We start from the raw sequence: 26,663 nt of genomic DNA on the forward strand, positions 1-26,663 counted from the left end.
GGGGGGGGGGGTGAATTGCACATAAATCCAATAAAAGTTCAATGTTTTCAGTTCAGCGATCTATTTACCAACATTATGGTAGATAGACACAGTGGTGTCCAAAGTATTCCAGAAAGGGCCAAGAGGGTGCAAGTTTTCTTTGCAACCACTGACTCCAGCAGGTGATTTCACTGGTTAACATCACTTTGAGCAGATAGGATGAGTTCATCAGTGAAATCACCTGCTAGAGTATTTTATTGATTTATGTTTGATGATAAGATATTCTGCAGGAGGGAAGAGCCCAGCCTGCTGAAAGAATCCAGCCTGAAGAGGAGCTGACACTTATTCTCCAGCAGCACTAGGTGAGATCCACCTTGAAATGGATCAACACCACCAAAGCAGCTGGACCAGATGGTGTGACAGGCGGCCTACTGAACTGCACTGACCAGCTGGCTGGGGTGTACACAGACATCTTTAACCACTCCCTATAACAAGCTGCTGTACCCACCTGATCAATTGGTCTACTATTGTTCCTGTGTCCAAAAAGCCTGCTGTCACAACCCTCAATGACTGTCACCCAGTTTCCATCACCCCGGCCATTCTGAAGTGCTTTGAGAGGATGGTGTTAGCACACATCAAAAACACCATCCCTGCAGACCTGGACAACCATCAGTTTGCATACCGAATGAACAGATCTACAGAGGATGCTGTCTCCATGGCACTCCACACAGACCTGGCTCACCTGGAGCAGCCAAACACATATGGCAAGATGCTCTTTTCAGATTTTAGCAGTGCATTTAATACTGTAATCCCTAATAAACTGTTCTATAAACCCACCAACCTTGGACTACCCACCTCACTCTGTTCACGGATTATGGATTTCCTGACCAACAGACCTCAGAATGTCAGGATGGGGAACCTGACTCCTCCAACACCCTGATAAAGTGTGCCAACAACACTACGGTGGTAGGTCTTATCAGGGACAACAACGAAACCTGGTACAGGGAGGAGGTGAAACACCTGACAGAGTGGTGTACACACGACTTGGTGGTCCTCAATACCATCAAAACCAAGGAGGTCATCATAGACTTCAGGAGGACCAGGAGAGTCTCACAGCCCCTACTACACATCAGCAGAGAAGAGGTGGAGAGGATGAACTCAGTCAGGTTCCTTGGCACCCACATCACCAAGGATCTGACGTGGACATTACACACCCACAACCTGGTGAAAAAAGCCCAGTAGAGAATGTTTTTCCTTGAGGAAGCTGAAGCAGGCTGGTCTGGCTCCACAGCTGCTCAGGAACTTCTATAGAAGCACCATCGAGAGCAATCTCTGCCACGAATGCACAGTGTGGTGCAACAGCTGCATGGCAGAGAACAGAAAAGATCTGTCCCGGGTGGTGAAGACAGTTCAGAGGATTGTAGGAGCTGAGCTCCCTGACTTAGACTCTGTGAGCTGCAGCCTCCATCACCCCACCCCGTCCACCTCCCACAAACACAAACACAGACATTCAGTAACGGATATTAACATGTGCAATAAATAATAGAATCAAAACAAACCTACCTCACCATGCCTTAAGCATCTTAATAATTTATTATGCAGCTTTTTTGGTATTTTAAGAAGGTCTTGCCATCCTGTGAAGCTGTTTGTTGTTTATTTTTAAAGCTGCTATTGTGTTGTTTTTTGCGTATAGCAGTTTGGAAAGTGCCCCCAGAATTTCATTGCAGAAATGCAATGATGGCAACATGTATTCTATTCTATTTTATTATATTCTGTTTTTTTGTGGTAGATATAAACAGGTTATCAGCCCACACAAAAATATGAAAGTTTGTTTATGAGTCACAGGTGACTGGGGGGAAAAAATCCAGTTATGAATGTGGAATTTGCAGCATCATGTGACACTTATTTTATTGACTCAGCTGCATGTAAATTTTAACATCAGATATGTCAACTTTCTAAATCGAGGTTGGAATCGAGCCCATGACCTTCTTGCTGTAAGGCAACAGTGCTAATCAATCCACTGTGCTGCTCTTTCAAAAACCCTTGGGGATCAAAACAGGATTTAACGTAATGAAACCAGGGGACCATCACCGGGGGGTGGGGTGATGGTCTAGTGGTTAAAGCGTTGGGCTTGAGACCAGAGGAGACCAAAGGATCTTCGGTTCAAATCCCAGCCTGACCGGAAAATCAAGGTCCCGCATGTTGCATGGCAGCAGCCTGACATTGGGGTGAATGTGAGGCATTATTGTAAAGCACTTTTAACGTCTGATGCAGATAGAAAAGCACTATGTAAATGCAGTCCATTTACCATCCCATTTGATGATATGGTTGTCTGATTTAAAAAAATGCATTGGTATTCATGAATACCAATGCATAAATATATAAATAAAAACATAGCTACTTTAATTTAATTATTAATTTCAGCCAAATCCTTCCTAGATGGGCTGTTCAAAATAGATAAATTATTATTTTTATTATTAGATTTTGTAATAATACAGTGGTATTATATTCTTGCAGTTATGAATATTTAATATTACAGAAGGAAAGTCATTATTACTGTGCCTTTTTTATGCACATACCTTTTTAACACAATTTGGAACGTTTGTTTATTTGATGAAATCTGTAAATATTTATTTTGTAACCGCTGCATACTCCAGTCCAGCGGGAGGCGGTAATGCTCCAATTCGTGCGATGCCAACGGCCGTTTAACTTGACAGAAGTAGAAGAGGTGGCTGTCCTTTTTTGTGTTTTTTTTCTTGAGAATGTTTGTTAAAAAGTTTGTCTCAGCGAGTTTTGGGCTGAAAAATGTTTGCGGTCGTGCTCACATTTTCTCCGCTGTGGCCATCAGGTAAAACTGTAATGCTGCGTTCACGCATAGACGCGTTATGAACGTCATATTTTTGTCATTCGTGGCACATTCCTGACATTCTCAACGTGACTTAACACATCTGAATTGGTTTCTTAATAGTGTGTGATATTCGTGATTTTCGTGGAGCATGTTTCAGGCTGTCAAAAAATCTTACACGAATGTCACGTACCACCCTCACGCCATATCGGAGTTACGAGTGCGCATGTCAGGAATCCACTTCCGGTCGCCGCTATCGTTACAAACAAACCCACGTACGCGCACGTCAGGCGCTGCTTACTGTTGCATCAGGCTTTGTTTACATCAGCGATTCGTGCTTATTTCTCTCTCAACACTTGGACTTCAGTGATCCACAGCTCCCAGACCAGCAGCAGATGTTCAACTGGTAGTAGAGGCAAGATGGGCAGGATATGTGCAGTGAAAGACTGTGGGAATGGCACATAATCTGTTGAGCGATGAGAGCAGAGTGTGGTACACACCTGTAGGCTTGCATCTGGGGATTGTGATTGTCCAAGGCCATTTCAGCTATTCCCATTCCCAACTGAGCCAGCCAGGAGAGCAGAATGGACAAAGTTAGTGAACAGAAAGCAGCAGCTGGGGTCCGGCAGTGTTAAGAACTGGATAATTCTCGTGTCTACAGTGTTCACTTTACTGATGGGAAACGCACGAAACTGCACCCAAACCCAACACTTCAACTTTGCTATGAGCTAAAGCAGGTATGTGATAATAAAGCTTATTTCTTAATGATTTTTCTACCTGTTTTAGTGCTTGTTGATCCCTCTACCACAGCCTGTTTTCGTGCAGGCTGGTGACCAGTTTTACCTGTCTGAAGAAGTTTTTCGCTTGCCCACATTTTTATTTCCTACCAGAAAAGCTTCTGAATATCGTTTTGTTGTCAAATTGGTGTGATTTAGATGCAAAACGTCCTTGAAGAGCATGCGCTCATGAGCGATATTGAACTGTTTTGCCGAAGCGAGTGAAGCACTGGGGTTTGTTTGTAACACTGGCATGCCATCAACCCCTGCACGCGCGGAACTCCGATAAGGTCTATTTCGCCTCATGTCGTGGAGGTCGCAACTGAGCGTGTTGATCCGTCTTGATTTGTGGTGATCATTAATAGAGCGTGACAGCGTTCTTCTCTGACGTGTGCACAGTTAAACCCTGCTGCACCGCATTCAGTTTCATTGCTACAGTATGCTGAAGAAGGACAGTGATGCCAAGTCGGCTAAAAGTTTCGTTCCAATGCTCCTCAGCGCGCTCCTGCAGGTGTTTCACCTGATGCATGTGCCTGATGTTTGGGAAAACGACCGAGACGAGAGCCGCGTGGAGCCACACATCTGGCTGTCTGTCTCCTCCTCCTCTTTGCGCCACTCCATGGCACAGAGCACAATGAAACATGCAGTCTCAAAGTTCTTCTTCTGTGGAGCAAACAGGAGCGATGTGAATTGTTCAGCAGCTGGATGAATATATGTGTGTGTGTGTGGAGACAATTTGCCTCATTCACAACATGACAGTAGAGGTGGGCGGATCGATCCTAATATCGATACCAACGCTGGTATTGATATTGAATGATCCTCGTGTACAGGCTTTTTTTCTCACCTGCACGCACTGACTGCTGCACACGCAGATTCATCAAAGTCTACTCTCTATCTGTAAGAGTAGCACTGTGCTGTGTCACACAACACGGAGCAGCACACCCTTGTATTGTGGTTTGTCAGCCCTCTACCTCAGGAGATTTTAAGTTGTGTTGAGTGATTATTTTTTTAAACAAAAATGTTGATTGTGATAATAAAGTATTTTGTTGTCACGTACAATGTTTGGCGAAATTCTATCCTAGGTCTTTTGGATCCTTTGGATCTATGAAGCTTAAATATGAAAAAGTATGAATATCGGCGATACTGGGCCTGTATTTACTTGGTATCGGCTCAATACCAAAATTCCCGGTATCGCCCACCTCTGTGTGACAGAACGTAACTATGCGCGTAACAGTGTGCAACAATGCGGAAACTTATTCTTGACCCCGTGTAATGGTTCCTGATAATTCTCCAGCAACATGTGCCATTAATCATAACATGTGGTAACAGGTTGCAGCAGTTCCTGAGGACACCTGACGCCTCTGCCCCGAATCATCACATTCATGATCAGCAACCAAGAATGTATACTTTGTGGCATTCGTGACTTGTCGTCGTTATGTGTAAACGCACCTTAAAGCTTGTCATTTCTGGCAATCTTGTTGCATTTTGAATGTTTGGTCACTTCAAACACGATGACCTATGACCGTGTATTGGGGCCATTCAAACATGGGGAAAAAAATGGAGATTACATTTTCGAGTTTTAAAGTCACAAATATACGAGAATAAACATACAAATTTACGAGAATTAACACGCAAATTTGCGAGATTATAAATATGTATATTTGCGAGAAAAAGACATCGTGAAAGTAGAACACGTAAAACTACAGGTACATCAATGCACATGCAAATGCAGCCTATTGGCGCCTTAGTGATGTCAGAAAGAATTATACAGGGACAGCGGTTTCAATATTTAATGTCTGAGAGATAAGAGAAATAATGCTATAATGCTTGTGCTTGCGGTTAATGCAAATGCAGGTAACAGCTAGCCTGGATGTTAGCTATGTTGATTTGGCTGTTTATCAAATTATTATGTTAATGTAGCTAGCGTTAAATGTGCTACTTTTTTCCTCACAGATTTGCGTGTTTATAATCTCGAAAATGTGCGTGTTTAATCTTGCAAATTTGCTCCATTTTTCTTGCAAATTTGCTGCTTTTTTTCTCTCATATTTGCATGTTTATAATCTTGAAAATTTGCATGTTTAATTGTGGCAAATTTGCTACTTTTTTCTTGCTGATTTGCATGTTCTTAATCTCACAAATTTGCATGTTATTTCTCGTAAATTTGCATGTTTATTCTCATATGGCAGGGATTTGTAGGCGAAGATTAATTCCTGTGTTAACGCATAAGGGGGTGGAAGCCTTATGTGACAGCCAGAAAGCAAATATGATGGCCGAGAAGTTCCAGGAAGTTCATTGCGGTGATAATATTTGAGTGGATGGGAGCAGGCAAAGGAATAAGACGTTGACTGATCAAAATTTTAAACTTGAGGTTAATGTTGATAATTTTGACCCTGTTAATTTATTATTTTCGTTGAAGGAATTGCAGAATGCTATTAATAGAGAAGGCAAAACCGCACCAGGAAAGGATGGGTTAGGGTATGAGATTTTTAAGCACTTTGATGAGGTATTTTTGTATGAGATCTTAGCTCTGCTTAATAATGTGTGGGAAATGGGAGAGTTACCAGCTTCTTGGAGGCTGGCAGTTGTGGTTCCTATTTTAAAACCAGGTAAGGAAGCCAGGAATCCAGGGTCATACAGGCCAATAGCGTTCACATCAGTTATTTGCAAAATTATATACCTTGCTGACACTCTTAGTTGTCTCCCTGCTCCAACACACCTGAATCCAATGAAAGACTCATTAAACGAGTCTTTCATTGGGCACCCCTGCTGTAAACGGTAACAGTAAAGATGTTTACATCACAGAAAAGGCATACTTTAATGGTATAGATCACCTTACTCATCCACCTTACATGATGTATTGCACCAGGGCATTTGAATTCTCCAGGAATTGGTTTAAAATAGCTCCACATCACAAATTTTAAAATTCAAGCTCTCAACCTACTTTAATTTCAAAGTGGGCGACTTAACATGTTGACAAATATTATAACTAATGATATTATTAGTATAGTCTCATTTAGAAGAGTGAAGTAAATAAAAATGAAAAAAGTCTATTTAAATCGATAAAAATAAAAAAAAACCTGACTTTTTAGAAAAAGTCAGATTTTTTTGTTTGTTTTTTGTTTTGTTTTGTTTTTTACCAGCCCTGCCCTGTATTTACCACATTCTAATCACAAATGTTATAATTCCTTAATACTTGAATCAAATTATGGCAAAATAAGGCACTCTCCTAACAAAAAAGTTAAAAGCCTTTATTATTATGGGCAAGTCATCATGAACTTTTAAAAGAAAAACTTGTTTCAGTGTCACAGCCTTTGTCAGGGAGTCAAACAATTCTCACAGAACAAGTAAGGTTCTTATGGCAGTAGTCCACCAATCAGAAGCCTCCACCTGACAATTGCGGTATTCTGGTTTCAAATGTAAATGCATATAAAATTAAGCAGAGGTTGTGGTTAGGGTGACATATACATAAACGTGTTGCATGTATCCATTTCAAAATGAGCAAATATTTGCACAAAAACAATAAAGTTTATCCGTTTGAACATTAAATATCTTGTATTTGTGGTGTATTCAATTGAATATAGGTTAAAGAGGATTTGCAAATCATTGCATTCTGTTTTTATTTACATTTTACACAATGTCCCAGCTTCATTGGAATTGCGGTTGTACAAGCTTCTTTTCTGAAAATGGAACCTTACTATTTTTGTGTAGGCCACAGTACATGCTGAAGCTGGATTGTTAGTGTTATTTGTTATTTTATAAAGTGCCCAAGGCAGTTTCTGTTAAAAGCAGACAACAGACTGATTCCTATGCATTTTGACCTGTTGAGTTCAAAAATTCCCCTTACCCCTTATCCCCTAATTTGCATAAGGCAAAATGGCCACCAATTACATCAAAATTTCCACAATTTTGTTTATATAAGTACTATGAAAGCAAACTAAACATCCCTTTCTATGTATTTTGACCTGCTGAATTCAAATATTGTTGTTGGCAAGCTGTATCTTTACTCCTTCACCCCTAATTTGCATAAAAGAAAATGGCTGCCCGCTTCATCAAATTTGTCAGAATTGTGTTGCTATTTGCTTTGGATGAGAATATACAACTTATATTTCTATGTAATTTGACCTGCTGAATTTAAATATTGTTGTTGGAAAGCTACCAGATGACTTTAAAGTCTTGTACTTAACAATATATACATATATAAATTTCTGCATTGATAGAAACATAGTAATAAACACAAAGGTTTATCCCTACTCAGTCTATGATGCATCCACGTTGCAGCAGTTAGAGATGCATTTGCTTGACCCGCAGCAAGGCATGCCAGATTTCCTGCATTTGCAGTGATGAGAGGATCAGCCAGATGTACAACTGCAGCTCACCAGTTGCAAGCAGGACTCTGGTAATGTGAGCAGAGTTAGCATTAACTCTCCGTTTCTCCGCTCTCAGCCCATGCCTAATGCTGGGGGAACTTGAGGATATGCTTTGTGTGCTGGCAGCCAAGTAGCTGCCTGATGGTGGCTCCTTTTGATGTGAAGTTGTGCAGCATCCGTTGTTTGTGGCAAAAGCTCTTGCTTTACTCCCTTCTTGAACCGAGTGACCCTACCACTGTCAGTGCTAGGGTCACTAAATCTAATCTAATGCTACTAAGTATAATATATTATACTACAAAACCAGTACCACAAGAATGGAACTTGTACACACAAACCAGCACACTAGAACATGCACAGATATAGATGAACAAAGTACCTCAGAGTCTCAATCAAACTGCATTGTTCCCTGAAAGGAGTTCATCCTTTCACACATGATTGTGAAAGGATGAACTCCACAAATATATCATGGAACAATGCAGTTTGATTGACCACGTCTATGCTGTGACTGCTGCTGCTGCTGTTGAGTCACTATGGCACCATGTGCCTGGCCACTAGCCAGTGAGGCCTGCCCTCTGGTGTCGAAAGAAGTAGCTCTCTGGTGTTGAAGCTATACAAGCTTCTACAAAGTATGAAAACAGCAGGTGGCCATGTTGTTTCATGCATATTACATGTACATTCATAGTACAGAAACAGCATTAGTGAAGGTTACAAATGATCTACTTATGGCCTCAGACAGTGGACTCATCTCTGTGCTTGTCCTGTTAGACCTCAGTGCAGCTTTTGATACTGTTGACCATAAAATTTTATTACAGAGACTAGAGCATGCCATAGGTATTAAAGGCACTGCGCTGCAGTGGTTTGAATCATATTTATCTAATAGATTACAATTTGTTCATGTAAATGGGGAATCTTCTTCACAGACTAAGGTTAATTATGGAGTTCCACAAGGTTCTGTGCTAGGACCAATTTTATTCACTTTATACATGCTTCCCTTAGGCAGTGTTATTAGAAAGCATTGCTTAAATTTTTATTGTTACGCAGATGATACCCAGCTTTATCTTTCCATGAAGCCAGAGGACACACACCAATTAGTTAAACTGCAGGAATGTCTTTCAGACATAAAGACATGGATGACCTCTAATTTCCTGCTTTTAAACTCAGATAAAACTGAAGTTATTGTACTTGGCCCCACAAACCTTAGAAACATGGTGTCTAACCAGATCCTTACTCTGGATGGCATTACCCTGACCTCTAGTAATACTGTGAGAAATTTTGGAGTCATTTTTGATCAGGATATGTCCTTCAATGCTTATATTAAGCAAATATGTAGGACTGCTTTTTTGCATTTGTGCAATATCTTGTCTCAGAGTGATGCTGAAAAGCTAATTCATACATTTATTTCTTCTAGGCTGGACTACTGTAATTCATTATTATCAGGTTGTCCTAAAAGTTCCCTGAAAAACCTTCAGTTAATTTAAAATGCTGCAGCTAGAGTACTGACAGGGACTAGAAGGAGAGAGCATATTTCACCCATATTGGCCTGTCTTCATTGGCTCCCTGTTAATTCCAGAATAGAATTTAAAATTCTTCTTCTTACTTATAAGGTTTTGAATAATCAGGTCCCATCTTATCTTAGGGACCTCTTAGTACCATATCACCCCAATAGAGCGCTTCGCTCTCAGACTGCAGGCTTACTTGTAGTTCCTAGGGTTTGTAAGAGTAGAATGGGAGGCATGGGAATGGGAAGATTAAGCTTAAAACTTTCCTTTTTGAAAAAGCTTATAGTTAGGGCTGGATCGGGTGACCCTGAACCATCCCTTATTTATGCTGCTATAGACTTAGACTGCTAGGGGGTTTCCCATGATGCACCCAGTGTTTCTTTTTATTTACCTCTTTTTGCTCTGTATGCACCACTCTGCTTTTAATCATTGGTGATTGATCTCTGCTCTCTTCCACAGCATGTCTTTTTCCTGATTCTCTCACCTCAGCCCCAACCAGTCCCAGCAGAAGACTGCCCCTCCCTGAGCCTGGTTCTGCTGTAGGTTTCTTCCTGTTAAAAGAGAGTTTTTCCTTCCCACTGTCGCCAAGTGCTTGCTCATAGGGGGTCGTTTTGACCGCTGGGGTTTTTCTGTAATTATTGTATGGCTTTTGCCTTACAATATAAAGTGCCTTGGGGCAACTGTTTGTAGTATTTTGGCTCTATATAAATAAAATTGATTTGATTTGATATTAGGGATGAAAGAGAGAAGATACAGCTCGCAAATAAGAAACTATGAATTCAGCAGTTCAAATAACACAAAGATAAGAGTTTTCATTGCCTTTCTTGTTCAAAAATAATTAAATTTTGGGAAAATGTGAAAACCGCCATTTTGTTTTATGCAAATTAGGCAGTGAAGGAGTAGAGATACAGTATTCTAACAACAATATTTGAATTATGCAGGTCAAAATACATAAGAATAGATCTTTTATTTCTGTTTCTAAGGCAAATACAAGAAAACTTGTGGGGAAATTTGACAAAATGGGTGGCCATTTTGTTTTATGCAAATTAGAAGGTGAAAGAGTAAAGATACAGCATGCCAACAGCAATTTTTGAACTCAGCAGGTCAAATACATAAGATTCAGCCTGCTGTCTACATTTAACAGAAAATGCCTTGTGTAGTCTACTTATCTGAAAATAGAACCTAACTAAAAATGTATGAAGGCCATCTCAGCATAGCAACTACATCCAGGTAGTCAGTACTGCATACTTTCTGCTGGGATCATTATAGAAACATTTCACCCAGCAACCAGTTTGTATTTTCTTTCCACAAAATTATCAATAGTTTGTTTGGGTTTTGATTGTCCTAACTAAACCAAATATGTTTTACATGGAGGCTGGACCATTTCACGCTGTCTTGATGAAATTTTTTGCTATCCCACTTGTTGAAAATATACTTTATGCCCAATGATTGCCAGGTCTTGTTGCCTTAAAGTGTTTTTGTTTTTTTTTGACATCTATTAATTACTGTAGGTTAAAGCATGCAGAAGCTAATCGTCATGGTCAGCCTGTCCGCTCAGTTCGTCCCGAGCCCTCCACCGCCAAGACCCTGATGGATATCGGTACCCGTCGCATTTTCACTGAGGACCATGATCTTTTCAGACAAAATGTCCGGCGCTTCTTCCAAGAAGAGGCAGTTCCATACCACAGCGAGTAGGTAGCAGTGTTGCTTTTATACTCTCATAAAAGGCACAAGAGTTGGTCTTTGTTAACCTTGCTTGAATGCGTTCCCCTCCACTCCAGGTGGGAGAAGTCGGGTCAGGTCAGCAGAGAGTTCTGGGAGAAGGCCGGGCAACAAGGCCTGCTGGGAATAATGACACCAGAGGAACACGGTGGCATTGGAGGTGACCTGTTTTCTGCTGCTGTCGTGTGGGAGGAGCAGTGAGTCATCTTCTCTGAGGTTGTAATGTGACAAAAGTCAAACTAAGTTGAAGCGAGTAAAGATAAAGCTGGAGGTGTATGGTCAGGCCCATAAGTATTTAGGCAGTGATACAGTGTTTTTAATCGTGGCAACACCAAAACCAAACAGTTAAGATGTGCTTCTGGTGGAGCCTTTTTTATTTTTATTATTTTTTAGTGACTCTAAGAAGCTGGTTGATTTTTAGGGTCAAAAGGTCAAGGTCATTGGCACATACTTTGTAAAAAAAAAAAAAAAAGTGAGTGTGCTAACTTTTTTATTTTCCTTCACTGCCCAATTGCCACCAATTTGGTAGATGCATTTTGCATTGTGACCCCAAGAAACCTATTGATTTTAGGGTTAAAACATCAAAGTTCACACTCACTGAACTGTACTTTGTAAAAGCCTACTGCTTAAAAGTACCACCTCTCAATGATAAACTGATCAGGATTTGCCCAGGGTGCTGTGGGTTATTACTACATGCTTGTTAAGAAAAATCTTACCTCAAAAAATACAGCACCTTCTTATGAAAGTCTATGCAACTCACGGAAAACTGAGTGTTATATTGAAATTATTTGGTATCTGTGGAAATGTTTATGTGGACAAAAATCATACAGAATAACAGATTTTTTTTTTTTTTTTGCATGAATGTCTTTACATTGGGATGGGCTACTGTGGGTTTATCAGGTTAACAGGGAATATTAAATCAACAAATATCAGAAAAGTCGAGACACTTACCCTGTAAAATAAACTGAGTGAATTGCAAGATCAGTAGATGAGTCTATCCCCGCTTGTTTAACACAATAACTAAAATGATAAATGCCATCATGTTCTAAATCTCCAAATCAAAAGGGCATATAATGAGAAAAAAACTAGTGAACATCAGCAAAGAAAGAAAGTTTGTTTTGCTTATTTAATATACCGGTCTGCCACCTGCTGGGCATACCTGAGGTTGTTGTGGGAAATAACCTAATCATCAAATGCTGGGGTCTATACCAGGTCATAGTATTATCAAAGCACTGGTATAAGACTTTCACATTCAGTATTATTTATGATATATCGGTGGTGAATCTTGCTGTGTCTCACAATGCGGTGCAATGCAGCGAACAGAAGAAGCACACCCGCCGTGAGTTTTAGAAACATTTATGCTCAGAGATTGTGTTGGGAAAACCAGACGGAAAAAGGATTGGAATGCGCCCCCTGTATAAATAAATTGGGATGTGAAGCAAATTATTATTATGATTTTTTTTTAAGCAGTGTCAAAGCTTGGGGATAACTGGGTCTGTTTGGGATTTGAGCTTTAAAATCAGGTCAGTTCAGGTGAGGGAACCCATAAATGTGAAAATGACTAAGTTTGTTGTGGCTGCTATTCATCAAACACACATGTAGGTTGTGATGTCAGTTCGGGATAAAGGCAAAGAAAAGGCGAAAATGTATAAAGGAAAATACGAATACAACACACATTAAGCAGGATAACTAAGGTATTGAAAAGCTGGGTTCCACGTTAACACCTCACATTATAATTTATGCATGAATTTAAATAAAATTTATATAAGCAATATTAAGCACATCAATGTATCGATATCGTGATACATATCGAGTATCAGATGTCCAGCGATACATATTTTATTGAGTGTTGAGAAACAATATATACTCAACAAAAATATAAACGCAACACTTTTGGTTTTGCTCCCATTTTGTATGAGATGAACTCAAAGATCTAAAACTTTTTCCACATACATAATATCACCATTTCCCTCAAATATTGTTCACAAACCAGTCTAAATCTGTGATAGTGAGCACTTCTCCTTTGCTGAGATAATCCATCCCACCTCACAGGTGTGCCATACCAAGATGCTGATTAGACACCATGATTAGTGCACAGGTGTGCCTTAGACTGCCCACAATAAAAGGCCACTCTGAAAGGTGCAGTTTTATCACACAGCACAATGCCACAGATGTCGCAAGATTTGAGGGAGCGTGCAATTGGCATGCTGACAGCAGGAATGTCAACCAGAGCTGTTGCTCGTGTATTGAATGTTCATTTGTCTACCATAAGCCGTCTCCAATGGCGTTTCAGAGAATTTGGCAGTACATCCAACCAGCCTCACAACCGCAGACCATGTGTAACCACACCAGCCCAGGACCTCCACATCCAGCATGTTCACCTCCAAGATCATCTGAGACCAGCCACTCGGACAGCTGCTGAAACAATCGGTTTGCATAACCAAAGAATTTCTGCACAAACTGTCAGAAACCATCTCAGGGAAGCTCATCTGCATGCTCGTCGTCCTCATCGGGGTCTAGACCTGACTCCAGTTCGTCGTCATAACCGACTTGAGTGGGCAAATGCTCACATTCGCTGGCGTTTGGCACGTTGGAGAGGTGTCCTCTTCACGGATGAATCCCGGTTCACACTGTTCAGGGCAGATGGCAGACAGCGTGGGTGAGCGGTTTTCTGATGTCAATGTTGTGGATCGAGTGGCCCATGGTGGCGGTGGGGTTATGGTATGGGCAGGCATCTGTTATGGACGAAGAACACAGGTGCATTTTATTGATGGCATTTTGAATGCACAGAGATACCGTGACGAGATCCTGAGGCCCATTGTTGTGCCATACATCCAAGAACATCACCTCATGTTGCAGCAGGATAATGCACGGCCCCATGTTGCAAGGATCTGTACACAATTCTTGGAAGCTGAAAATGTCCCAGTTCTTGCATGGCCAGCATACTCACCGGACATGTCACCCATTGAGCATGTTTGGGATGCTCTGGACCGGCGTATACGACAGCGTGTACCAGTTCCTGCCAATATCCAGCAACTTTGCACAGCCATTGAAGAGGAGTGGACCAACATTCCACAGGCCACAATTGACAACCTGATCAACTCTATGCGAAGGAGATGTGTTGCACTGCATGAGGCAAATGGTGGTCACACCAGATACTGACTGGTATCCCCCCCCAATAAAACAAAACTGCACCTTTCCGAGTGGCCTTTTATTGTGGACAGTCTAAGGCACACCTGTGCACTAATCATGGTGTCTAATCAGCATCTTGGTATGGCACACCTGTGAGGTGGGATGAATTATCTCAGCAAAGGAGAAGTGCTCACTATCACAGATTTCGACTGGTTTGTGAACAATATTTGAGGGAAATGGTTATATTGTGTATGTGGAAAAAGTTTTAGATATTTGAGTTCATCTCATACAAAATGGGAGCAAAACCAAAAGTGTTGCGTTTATATTTTTGTTGAGTACATGCACCTCATGAGGTTGTTTGTCAGCTACTTATCCATCAACAAATCACAGGAAAGTTTATTTAAAGGTACACACAGGTTCTGTGTTTGTCTTCCAGGGCGTATTGCAACTGCACAGGTCCAGGAATCATGGTGCACTCTGATATCATCATGCCTTACATCGTCAACTATGGCACCAATGAACAGATCGACCGCTTCATCCCCAAGATGATTGCTGGGAAATGCATCTCAGCCATCGCCATGACAGAGCCAGGAGCAGGCAGGTTGGGAGGTTTTATCCCAAAAGTTCAAAAATCAGGAAACATATTGTTAAATGAGCGTTTCTTTGATTGCCTTCTGTGCTCAGTGATCTTCAGGGTGTGAGGACGTATGCCAAAAAGGACAGCAGTGACTGGATCCTCAATGGCAACAAGGTACTGCAGGGTGTTTAAAAAAAAAAAAAAAAGATTTCTGAGCTGTGGAAGCATAAGCTTTTTGAGTTGTTCTGTCTTGCTCCTCTTCAGGTTTTCATAACAAATGGTTGGCTGTGTGATGTTGTGGTGGTTGTGGCTGTCACAGACCGTGACGCCAAATCTGCAGCACATGGCATCAGTCTGTTTTTGGTGGAGGCCGGCATGAAGGGCTTCCACAAGGGACGCAAGCTGGAGAAGATTGGCCTGAAGGCACAGGTACAATCCCTGAGACTGTTGTTCACTCTTAAGGCAGCCTCCCATTGCTGATATTTGGTACCAGATGGTGTACATCTTTGTCCCAAAAAGATACCCATTCCAGGCCTGAAAATGGGTGTAATATGTGGGGAAAGGTGTGTTGTAGAACAGTGTGAGCAGTCAGGAAAGCTTTAAACATTTACCAAAAAAAAAAAAAAATTATATTATCGGGACACATTTTGATTCAAAAAACATGAATAGTTGGATGTAATTTGTGCAGATACGGGGGTAATATTGAGCAAAATTCAGGTTATGTGAGCAGAGCAAGTGCTGCATGATGCATAGAAGACAAATTTTACAAATTATTTTATTTATTATTATAATTTATTTAATGCGTCTTGAAACAAATTTCTGCTTGTATGTGGATTTGGTTGTCGGGTTAGAGTAGCTAAAATGAAATGCAGATTGTTTTCTGTTTTGGATAGAGCAGTGAGTGATTTCATTGGCGTGGGGTGAAAATTGAGAGCCAGAAGCAATCATGAGCACAGCGGTGGAGTGTGGAGAGGCGTACAGCTCCATGCACAATCTGGCAAAAGCATAGATATCTTAATTGTGTTATATATATGTGTGATAGTGGGGATGTGGGTGCAACGTGCAGTGATTGAGACCTACAGTTCTCTGAGCAGAAGCCTGCTAATTCTCGGCAAATTAAATCCAGAGCATAAAACCCATGAAAAGCATGTGGCACTCTTCAACAGAATACAGTCTGGAGATCTTAAGATACAATTTTGCTTTGTTAAGAAGTGTGATCATAACCGCGGGATAGGGCTGCAGCTATCGATTATTTTAGTAATCGAGTATTCTATCGATTATTCTGGCGATTAATCACCTAATCGGATACAAAGTACTTTTGCATTTTTAAACAACATCAATACAACCCCTGGCAATAATTATGGAATCACCGGCCTCAGAGGATGTTCATTCAGTTGTTTAATTTTGTAGAAAAAAAGCAGATCACAGACATGACACAAAACTAAAGTAATTTCAAATGGCAACTTTCTGGCTTTAAGAAACACTATAAGAAATCAGGAAAAAAAAATTGTGGCAGTCAGTAATGGTTACTTTTTTAGACCAACCAGAGGGAAAAAAATATGGACTCACTCAATTCTGAGGAATAAATTATGGAATCACCCTGTAAATTTTCATCCCCAAAACTAACACCTGCATCAAATCAGATCTGCTCATTAGTCTGCATCTAAAAAGGAGTGATCACACCTTGGACAGCTGTTGCACCAAGTGGACTGACATGAATCATGGCTCCAACACGAGAGATGTCAATTGAAACAAAGGAGAGGATTATCAAACTCTTAAAAGAGGGTAAATCATCACGCAATGTTGCAAAAGATGTTGGTTGCTCACAGTCAGCTGTCTCTAAACTCTGGACCAAATACAAACAACATGGGAAGGTTGTTAAAGGCAAATATACTGGTAGACCAAGGAAGACGTCAAAGCATCAAGACAGAAAACTTAAAGCAATATGTCTCAAAAATCGAAAATGCACAACAAAACAAATGAGGAACGAATGGGAGGAAACTGGAGTCAACGTCTGTGACCGAACTGTAAGAAACTGCCTAAAGGAAATGGGATTTACATACAGAAAAGCTAAACGAAAGCCATCATTAACACCTAAACAGAAAAAAACAAGGTTACAATGGGCTAAGGAAAAGCAATCGTGGACTGTGGATGACTGGATGAAAGTCATATTCAGCGATGAATCTCGAATCTGCATTGGGCAAGGTGATGATGCTGGAACTTTTGTTTGGTGGCGTTCCATTGAGATTTATAAAGATGACTGCCTGAAGAGAACATGTAAGTTTCCACAGTCATTGATGATATGGGGCTGCATGTCAGGTAAAGGCACTGGGGAGATGGCTGTCATTACATCATCAATAAATGCACAAGTTTACGTTGATATTTTTGACACTTTTCTTATCCCATCAGTTGAAAGGATGTTTGGGGATGACGAAATCATTTCTCAAGATGATAATACATCTTGCCATAGAGCAAAAACTGTGAAAACATTCCTTGCAAAAAGACACATAGGGTCAATGTCATGGCCTGCAAATAGTCCGGATCTTAATCCAATTGAAAATCTTTGGTGGAAGTTGAAAAAAATGGTCCATGACAAGGCTCCAACCTGCAAAGCTGATCTGGCAACAGCAATCAGAGAAAGTTGGAGCCAGATTGATGAAGAGTACTGTTTATCACTTATTAAGTCCATGCCTCAGAGACTGCAAGCTGTTATAAAAGCCAGAGGTGGTGCAACAAAATACTAGTGATATGTTGGAGCGTTCTTTTGTTTTTCATGATTCCATAATTTTTTCCTCAGAATTGAGTGATTCCATATTTTTTTCCCTCTGCTTGGTCTAAAAACGTAACCGTTACTGACTGCCACAATTTTTTTCCTGATTTCTTATAGTGTTTCTTAAAGCCAGAAAGTTGCTATTTGAAATGACTTTAGTTTTGTGTCATGTCTGTGATCTGCTTTTTTTCTACAAAATTAAACAACTGAATGAACATCCTCCGAGGCCGGTGATTCCATAATTTTTGCCAGGGGTTATAGTCCAGGGCTCTCCCTAAACAATGGTGCAATGTCTCTGCACCAAAATCTTAGTAAATCAGAAGAGACACGCACATCCAAGATGTGTAAAAAAGGCGTACTGGATCAAAGACAAATATCAAAGCAAAAATCCGCACAACCTGAGTGCTCCCATGCAAAACCCTTTATTTGGACACAAATAGCAAAATAGCTGCGCCAAAATGTTGACATTTTGCTGAAATGGCGATGGGATGTGATTTCTGTTTTGTTTTTTTTCCCAACTTGTAAAATGTAACCTTTTTTTTAAGGTTGGTGGACTAGGTCGCTGTGTTTTTTTTTTGTTTTTTTTTTGTGTGTGTGTGTGTTGTTTTTTTTTTTTATCCCTCTTTCTCTGCAGTTCAGCAGATGCATTTCAGCTGGAGGTTGAACATGCAAGCCTGGCCATCAGTTTTTTATGATTATTTTATTTAAGTTACCATGTTTGTGAAGCATTGTGTGTTGCCCAAAAAAGCGAAAATTAAAAAGTGAAACACTCAGTGCGAGTCTGAGCAAAACACAAAAGAAAGATTGGACTTTTGCTGACAGGATCTTTCTGAAACTGTCAGTGTAGCCTGGCACGGAGCTGTGATGCGCCCAGTCAGTAGTCACTCCCCACATCGAGCGGACCATGTGTTTTTTAAAAAGATACAAACACACCGCTTTGCTTTAGATGCGCAGTCAGTCTATTTCAGATGATCAACGTGGACCCTCTTTCTCTTAAAAGGCTTAATTTTACTCTGTGTGTCATGTTGGAAAGCGGTGGCTTTAGGCACTAATTTTATTAGCATTTAAGCGGCTTCTGGGCATGCCTTAGTCTTCTTCTGTTTTTCTGGGGATGTTACAGCGCCACACACAGGCTTGGCATATGTTAAATGAAGCTTCGAGACACAGAATTTACCTCGAACATTTTTTGTAATCGAATTATTCAAGTTACTCGACTAATTGTTTCAGCCCTACCATGGGAGTATTGCATGGACTGTTGGGAGTAGCATTGTGTGGGGGTATATTTCTGTTTGCATGTGATCTCTCGTTGATTCTCTTAATCCGCCCCTGCAGGATACAGCTGAGTTGTTTTTTGAAGATGTACGGCTCCCAGCTGACGCCCTGCTGGGGGAACCCAACAAGGGATTCTACTACCTGATGCAAGAACTGCCACAGGTGAAGTCATGATTGTGGGGGGGGAAAAAATCTAATTTCAGGTCCTGGAGATATGATTCACAAGAAGGTGGTTTTCAGGGCATCATACTGTAAATGAGATTATAGGTTGATCAGAATTTAAACTGGGTTTCTAGATGTGGATCACACTGTTATTGGACATTGTTCCAGGGAAAGGATGTGTTTGCTGACTGGTCACATGAACGAAACTGCCAACCCCTCCATCTCCAGGAATCCAGTCATTCAGAGACAACAGTAGTCACGGGTTGGTTTAATAGATGGACAGGATGTTAATGAGCAGCTGTGTTTTTAAATAATCATTAAAGTCACTTAAAAATAAAACCAAATAATTTTTTAACTTGTTCCAACATTCAGTAAGTGAGAATCTATAACTGTTGCTCACAAACTGGTTTTAAGCTGTTTCAAGTGTGTGTGTTTTATACTAGTTTAAAGGTTACCCAAGTAGGACCTTATTTTGAACAAATTGTAAACAGCTCAAACAAAACCCGTGATTTGAGTCGCACTGGAGTATAAGTAACAATTATCACTTCATGCAAGAAGAAGCAAAATGGATTAAATCACTTTATTATATGGCTGCGATGCTACGCGCTCCATGACAATCAGTCCACAACACATAATTTTGTTACAAACCAGGAAGCAAAAAACATGATTCATAAAACCAAGTCGGACATAAACATACTCCATAAATATCTAAACAGCATCTGAAAAAACACACAGATTGAAAGCTTACCAGCTAACGACCAGACCATCTGTTAGCAAGTTCTTCATGGAGGTTAAGCAAACGGGTCAGACTACGAGCCGTCATCAGCTTTAACTGCTTAGTCCAATTAAGGGTCGCAGGGGGCTGGAGCCTATCTATCTATCTATCTATCTATCTATCTATCTATCTATCTATCTATCTATCTATCTATCTATCTATCTATCTATCTATCTATCTATCCATCTATCCATCTATCCATCTATCCATCTATCCATCTATCCATCTATCCATCTATCCATCTATCCATCCATCTATCCATCTATCCATCCATCTATCCATCTATCTATCTATCTATCTATCTATCTATCTATCTATCTATCTATCTATCTATCTATCTATCTATCTATCTATCTATCTATCTATCTATCTATCTATCTATCTATCTATCTATCTATCTATCTATCTATCTATCTATCTATCTATCTATCTATCTATCTATCTATCTATCTATCTATCCATCCATCTATCCATCTATATATATGAATTATTAGCCTCACTTGTTCGGTCTGTATGGAGATATCCAACCTCTGTGTTTTTCACACGTACTGACAAAACATCGGTCTCGACCTCGCAGTCGGTTAATAATTGTTTAGTATTATTCATATACAAGACACTAACGTTGTAAAGGAGAACAGCTAGTGAGCTAATTAATGTCCCTATAAGGGCACAAAATGCGAGTAAACTGCTTCTTTCACTCACTGAAGAGACGATCATATGTGAGGTGAATGTACCACACAATAAAACATTTGAAAACCCTATATACCAAAAAACCCCAAAACAAAACACTGCTTTAGCCATCGGAAGCTGAACAGCTAATTAATGGTTTTGTTACAAGTGCAAACTGCTTCTTTAAGCCACTGAACAGATGATCATATGTAAGTTACAACATAATTTACATGCAGTGGTGGGCACAGATAACCAAAAAATTAACTTTGATAATAGGTAATCAGATAACTTAAAAGTTATCTTTGATATAAATAAACCACCCAAAAATGTATCAGAAGTTACAGATAACCGATAAATTCCAGTATTGTCTCTGGTACATTTGCAACTACTAACCAGCTGAATTTGAGTTTTAACACCACGATCGCTTTTGGAAGCATCAAAAGCGACAAAAGACCCAAACAATGAGCCAGCACTTCTATGTATGAACATGCTGCCCCTGCTGGAAGCTACATGGCTACAGCACAGAAGGGTTAATTATGGAGTTCCACAAGGTTCTGTGCTAGGACCAATTTTATTCACTTTATACATGCTTCCCTTAGGTAGTATTATTAGACGGTATTGCTTAAATTTTCATTGTTACGCAGATGATACCCAGCTTTATCTATCCATGAAGCCAGAGGACACACACCAATTAGCTAAACTGCAGGATTGTCTTACAGACATAAAGACATGGATGACCTCTAATTTCCTGCTTTTAAACTCAGATAAAACTGAAGTTATTGTACTTGGCCCCACAAATCTTAGAAACATGGTGTCTAACCAGATCCTTACTCTGGATGGCATTGCCCTGGCCTCTAGTAATACTGTGAGAAATCTTGGAGTCATTTTTGATCAGGATATGTCATTCAAAGCGCATATTAAACAAATATGTAGGACTGCTTTTTTGCATTTACGCAATATCTCTAAAATCAGAAAGGTCTTGTCTCAGAGTGATGCTGAAAAACTAATTCATGCATTTATTTCCTCTAGGCTGGACTACTGTAATTCATTATTATCAGGTTGTCCTAAAAGTTCCCTAAAAAGCCTTCAGTTACCGTATTTTCCGGACTATAAGTCGCACTGGAGTATAAGTCGCACCAGCCACTTTATCCATTATAAAGAAAAATAAACCATAAATAAGTTGCACCGGAGTATAAGTCGCACCAGCCACTTTATCCATTATAAAGAAAAATAAACCATAAATAAGTTGTACTGGACTATAAGTCCCATGGACATACAGGTATGTTAACATGAAAAGTTCAGATGATAATATTGTGACAGCAAGGGGAAGAAACTGCGCCACCTTGAGTTGAGAAGATTTATTTGACAGAATACTACATGAATGTGGTTCTGCAACAGATGTCATTACTCACAACAATCATGTCACTCAGGGTGCCGAAAATGTGAAACGTGAAAACGTGCAACATGCCAAGAGAGTAACAGGAACATCACAATACCGTAACATAAATAACACGCAAACAAGTTCACTTAACCCTCAGTTTCACTGCGAATCATTGAAACCATTGAATTCTTCATCCTCTGTGTCGCTTTGAAACAACTGCGCCAACTCCAGAGGAAGACAAAGCACTGCGTCCTCTTCTGTGTCACTTTCCTCAGATTCCTCAGTTCCAGTTAGTCCAGCCTTTCTGAATCCCGACACGATGGTTTTGGTCGTCACTGAAGCCCATGCTTTGTCGATCCATCCGATGACTTCCTGGAAATTTGCGGAGCGCATTCTCCCGGTTGCTGTGAAACTGTGCTTCCCATCCGTCATCCACTGCTCCCACAGGTTACGTAAAACTGCCTTAAAGCTCCGGTTTACGGAGATGTCAAGTGGCTGAAGTATTTTGGTTAAGCCTCCAGGGATGATGGCAGGTATGGAGTTGAAAACTTTTAATTTAGCTTTGATCTGAGGCGTTATGTGCGCTCGCATGCTGTCCATCACAAGCAGGGCTTTGCGTGCTCTAAAGAAACCATCCGGACGCTTAGTGTAGCACTTTGTAAGCCATAGATTCATCATTTCTTCATCCATCCACCCTTTCTCATTCATGGCAATGGCAACTGTAAGGGATTGGATTTTTGGCATGGTTTTTCTTTTAAAAATGACCATTGGTGGTAATTTTGATCCATCTCCACAACATGCCAGCACCACTGTGAAGTGTGATTTCTCATGACCTGTTGTGACTATATTCACACTCTTTTGCCCTTTCTCTGCAACACTTCGGCCCATGGGAATGTCAAAAGTGAGGGGGACCTCATCCATGTTTATAATGTGATCCGGTGTCACATTGTGCTCAGTTACATGTTTTTCAATGAACTCGCGGAAACTGTCAACCTTGGCTTGGAAGTCTGCTGGCAGTTTTTGGCAAACCGTTGTCCTTGCTCTGATAGAGAGGTGGTTGCGTTGCATAAAACGGTAACACCAAGAAGGTCCTCCCACAAAGTCATTAATATTCATCTCCTGAGCAATGACCCTGGCATGGAGACGTAACTGCACTGTTGACAACCCTCTCCCGGCCGCACGTTGTTCGAGCACCCATGTGTGGACTCGTTCCTCTAGCTGTGGCCATCTAGCTTTTAGCCCGCGATTAGCTTTTTTTGTTTTTTTCATGGTGGCTAGCGTAACCTCCGCTTTCCTCCAGTCCCTCACAAGTTTCTCACTCACTCCAAACTCTCTCTCTGCTGCTCGATTACCGTTTTCGGATGCATATTTCACCACTCGCAACTTGTAATCTGCAGAGTATGCTTTTCTTTTTGGTGGCATTTTTTTCTGGCCTTCTCCGTTGTCTTGTTAATTTATCAGTAATGTTGAAATTTTTATTTTTCTATGGTAGTCAGAAGTCGCAGGAACAGTCACACAAGCCTTGAGCGCCCTCTCGTGAGCTGCATTTTACCTACGGATATGTTTGTATTTTGCGGACCACATTGCGAGCCGAACCATGATTGGTTATCGTGACCGGCGTGACCTATAGGATGGCTGCTATACTACAGTGCCCATGATGCATTGCATTTCCGTTTCCGGTGGCCATTTTAAAACAGAGCGACTCTGTCACGTAAAATTGTTTTATTACAGTAAATTAAATGAGAATCTACCGGTATATTTTTCATTTATAAGTCGCACTGGAGTATAGGTCGCACCCCCTGCCAAAACATGTAAAAAAGTGCGACTTATAGTCCGGAAAATACGGTAATTCAAAATGCTGCAGCTAGAGTACTGACAGGGACTAGAAGGAGAGAGCATATCTCACCCATATTGGCCTCTCTTCATTGGCTTCCTGTTAATTCTAGAATAGAATTTAAAATTCTTCTTCTTACTTATAAGGTTTTGAATAATCAGGTCCCATCTTATCTTAGGGACCTCATAGTACCATATCACCCCAACCACTCTCAGACTGCAGGCTTACTTGTAGTTCCTAGGGTTTGTAAGAGTAGAGTGGGAGGCAGAGCCTTCAGCTTTCAGGCTCCTCTCCTGTGGAACCAGCTCCCAATTCAGATCAGGGAGACAGACACCCTCTCTACTTTTAAGATTAGGCTTAAAACTTTCCTTTTTGCTAAAGCTTATAGTTAGGGCTGGATCGGGTGAACCTGAACCATCCCTTAGTTATGCTGCTATAGACGTAGACTGCTGGGGGGTTCCCGTGATGCACTGTTTCTTTCTCTTTTTGCTCTGTATGCACCACTCTGCATTTAATCATTAGTGATCGATCTCTGCTCCCCTCCACAGCATGTCTTTTTCCTGGTTCTCTCCCTCAGCCCCAACCAGTCCCAGCAGAAGACTGCCCCTCCCTGAGCCTGGTTCTGCTGGAGGTTTCTTCCTGTTAAAAGGGAGTTTTTCCTTCCCACTGTCGCCAAGTGCTTGCTCACAGGGGGTCGTTTTGACCGTTGGGGTTTTACATAATTATTGTATGGCCTTGCCTTACAATATAAAGCGCCTTGGGGCAACTGTTTGTTGTGATTTGGCGCTATATAAAAAAAAATTGATTGATTGATTGATTAGTGCCATGCGCACGTTTTATGATGTGCGCATGTTTTATGATGTTGTAAAACATGCACTCAATATTGTCTTGACACATAAATGTTGGCTTTACACTGTGCGAGTTTTGGCCCTTTTTCAGATGATTTTTCATTCGTGCGAGAATTTTTTGGACCGAGTTTCAGGTTAATCGCGCATCCTGCATCGTGTAGTGTACATGGAGTAACAAGCTGCGTTCAACATCTCACGACCACCTCCTGATCACCGATCATATGGTCAAATGAAAATCAAACCTGTTTGATATTATTCTGGTCTGGCTGCTGAAGAGCTACAAGCGTCCAACCGCTCGCACTGTGCATGTGCAAACACCGCAGAGCTGTTTCTGTGTAGGCTCTCAGTTGTCCAGGTGGTTTCCATAGTAGAGAAGCTAGAATCTTCGACTGGACTGGGTTGCTTGATGCGAGGACATTTCGCTTCAAATCGCAGAAGCTTCCTCAGCTAAAATTCTTGCTCTGGTAGTCTGACTTCTGTCTTGGAGGGACAGCTGCCCTGTCATTAGGAGGGTGCTAACTAGAGCACAATAGCTGCTAATTAGAGCTATTGTTTAGTCACTAGCCTATAGCAGTCTGCCTCTCGGTAGGAGGGGTCTGGTTAGGTTTAAAACTCCAGCTTTTGTGGCTTCTGTTTATTCTTCTCTACAAGAGTCAAGACAGAAGTCAGACTACCAGAGCAAGAATTTTAGCTGAGGAAGCTCCTGCGATTTGAAACAAAAACATCCTTGCGTCAAGCAACCCAGTCCAGTCGAAGATTCAAGCTTCTCTACAACCGCAGAGCTGTCTTGTAATGTTTTTTTTTGTTGTTGTTTTGTTTTTAAAACTTAATTTGTAAAAAAAAAAAAAAGCCATCTGCAAAGCCAAAAAGTTGATTTGACAACCATCTGATATAACCGGGGTCAAAATACATAGAACACTGCCATCTACTGGTGCCCAGTCGCTTAGTACTTAGGGCGAATACTGCCATGAACACTACTGGCCAGCAGGTGGCAGTAGAGACCTTGAAAACTTGCCAAAACAAAATTCCAGATAATCCATGTCTGCTACATTTAAGATGCGTGGAATTTAACAAATGCAAATACAATAACATCTATAAACCCAGAGAATATATTCACAAGAGTTTTAGGCACTACAGTTTAATGCTGCTGTCCATGGAGCCTGAACAGAGTGTCTGAAATGCATTTGTCCTGTCGTGAACGTACTGAAATTACACTATCCTACCCATAATGCACTGCTGGGCACAGCATGTGCTCACAAAACCTTAAAAATTAGCACATTACTTTAAAACTAAAACATATATCTCATATTTTCACCTTATAAAACTTCAGACATGACAGTAATTTTAAATAACGTCCAAAATTAGTTTGGTTAAAATTTGAACCATAAGTTAAAAACGTATGCCTCTGGATGACGGGTGAATATTACCAGTGTATCAGTATGGGGTTAAAAGAAATTATTTATTTATTTTTGTGACCAGTTCTCTTTTGCCTGCAGAGGATAAAGTGGTTTCTTCTGAAAGCAGCTCTCTTCTGTTTGCGGAGGGTAGAACTATACATCTCTTAGAAAGCTTTTAACAGGTATGTCTCAACTTATTTTAAATTTTAAAAATGTTTGCTGCTGTTCAGCTTGGTTTACTACATTATCGGTCTAAAACAGTGATTCTCAACCGGGGTGCCGTGGGCAGTTATCAAATATCACCATTATCGGGTGTATGTGCTGTAATAGTGTGGCAGATGTTGTAATGCTCTTTTATTCCAGTAGATGGCAGCAAATCGCGCAGTAGCGCTGAGCCGTGTGCTGACAAGGAGGCGTGATCGCCATTTTAATTCCGGGCAAGTTAGTGATTTGTGTGCATAGAAGTTCACTTAGTCTCGTCAAGAAACAGGTGGAATATGCCGGAAAGCTGCGCATGTTGGCAAAGTCACAAACGGAGGAACAAGAGAGACAATATTTCCTTCCATAAGTAAGTAGTTGTGGTTATTGTTGTCACTTTGACCGTGATATTTGGATGATAAACAGCTGTATGTTTCCTGCCGTACCTGTGTCACCCGAT

At 40.7% G+C, this 26,663-nt stretch overlaps 1 protein-coding gene across 2 annotated transcripts in view; it reads left to right on the forward strand.

Moving 5' to 3' along the window:
• The first annotated feature begins 2,677 nt into the window (after nt 1-2,677).
• LOC117517449 (long-chain specific acyl-CoA dehydrogenase, mitochondrial-like) overlaps nt 2,678-26,663 on the forward strand; it is a 33,826-nt gene continuing 9,840 nt past the window's right edge. The window contains exons 1-7 of one of the 2 annotated variants that reach the window (XM_034178470.1): nt 2,678-2,827; nt 10,978-11,157; nt 11,248-11,385; nt 14,757-14,921; nt 15,005-15,071; nt 15,162-15,326; nt 19,000-19,101. In XM_034178470.1, the coding sequence (XP_034034361.1) occupies nt 2,742-2,827; nt 10,978-11,157; nt 11,248-11,385; nt 14,757-14,921; nt 15,005-15,071; nt 15,162-15,326; nt 19,000-19,101 (903 nt within the window). In that variant the 5' untranslated portion in view covers nt 2,678-2,741. Of the gene's footprint in view, nt 2,828-3,104; nt 3,562-10,977; nt 11,158-11,247; nt 11,386-14,756; nt 14,922-15,004; nt 15,072-15,161; nt 15,327-18,999; nt 19,102-26,663 lie in introns of those variants that run through there. The other variant, XM_034178480.1, reaches the window with a different exon arrangement.

Source organism: Thalassophryne amazonica, chromosome 1 (genome assembly GCF_902500255.1).
Source record: "Thalassophryne amazonica chromosome 1, fThaAma1.1, whole genome shotgun sequence".
Taxonomy (NCBI): Eukaryota; Metazoa; Chordata; class Actinopteri; order Batrachoidiformes; family Batrachoididae; genus Thalassophryne; species Thalassophryne amazonica.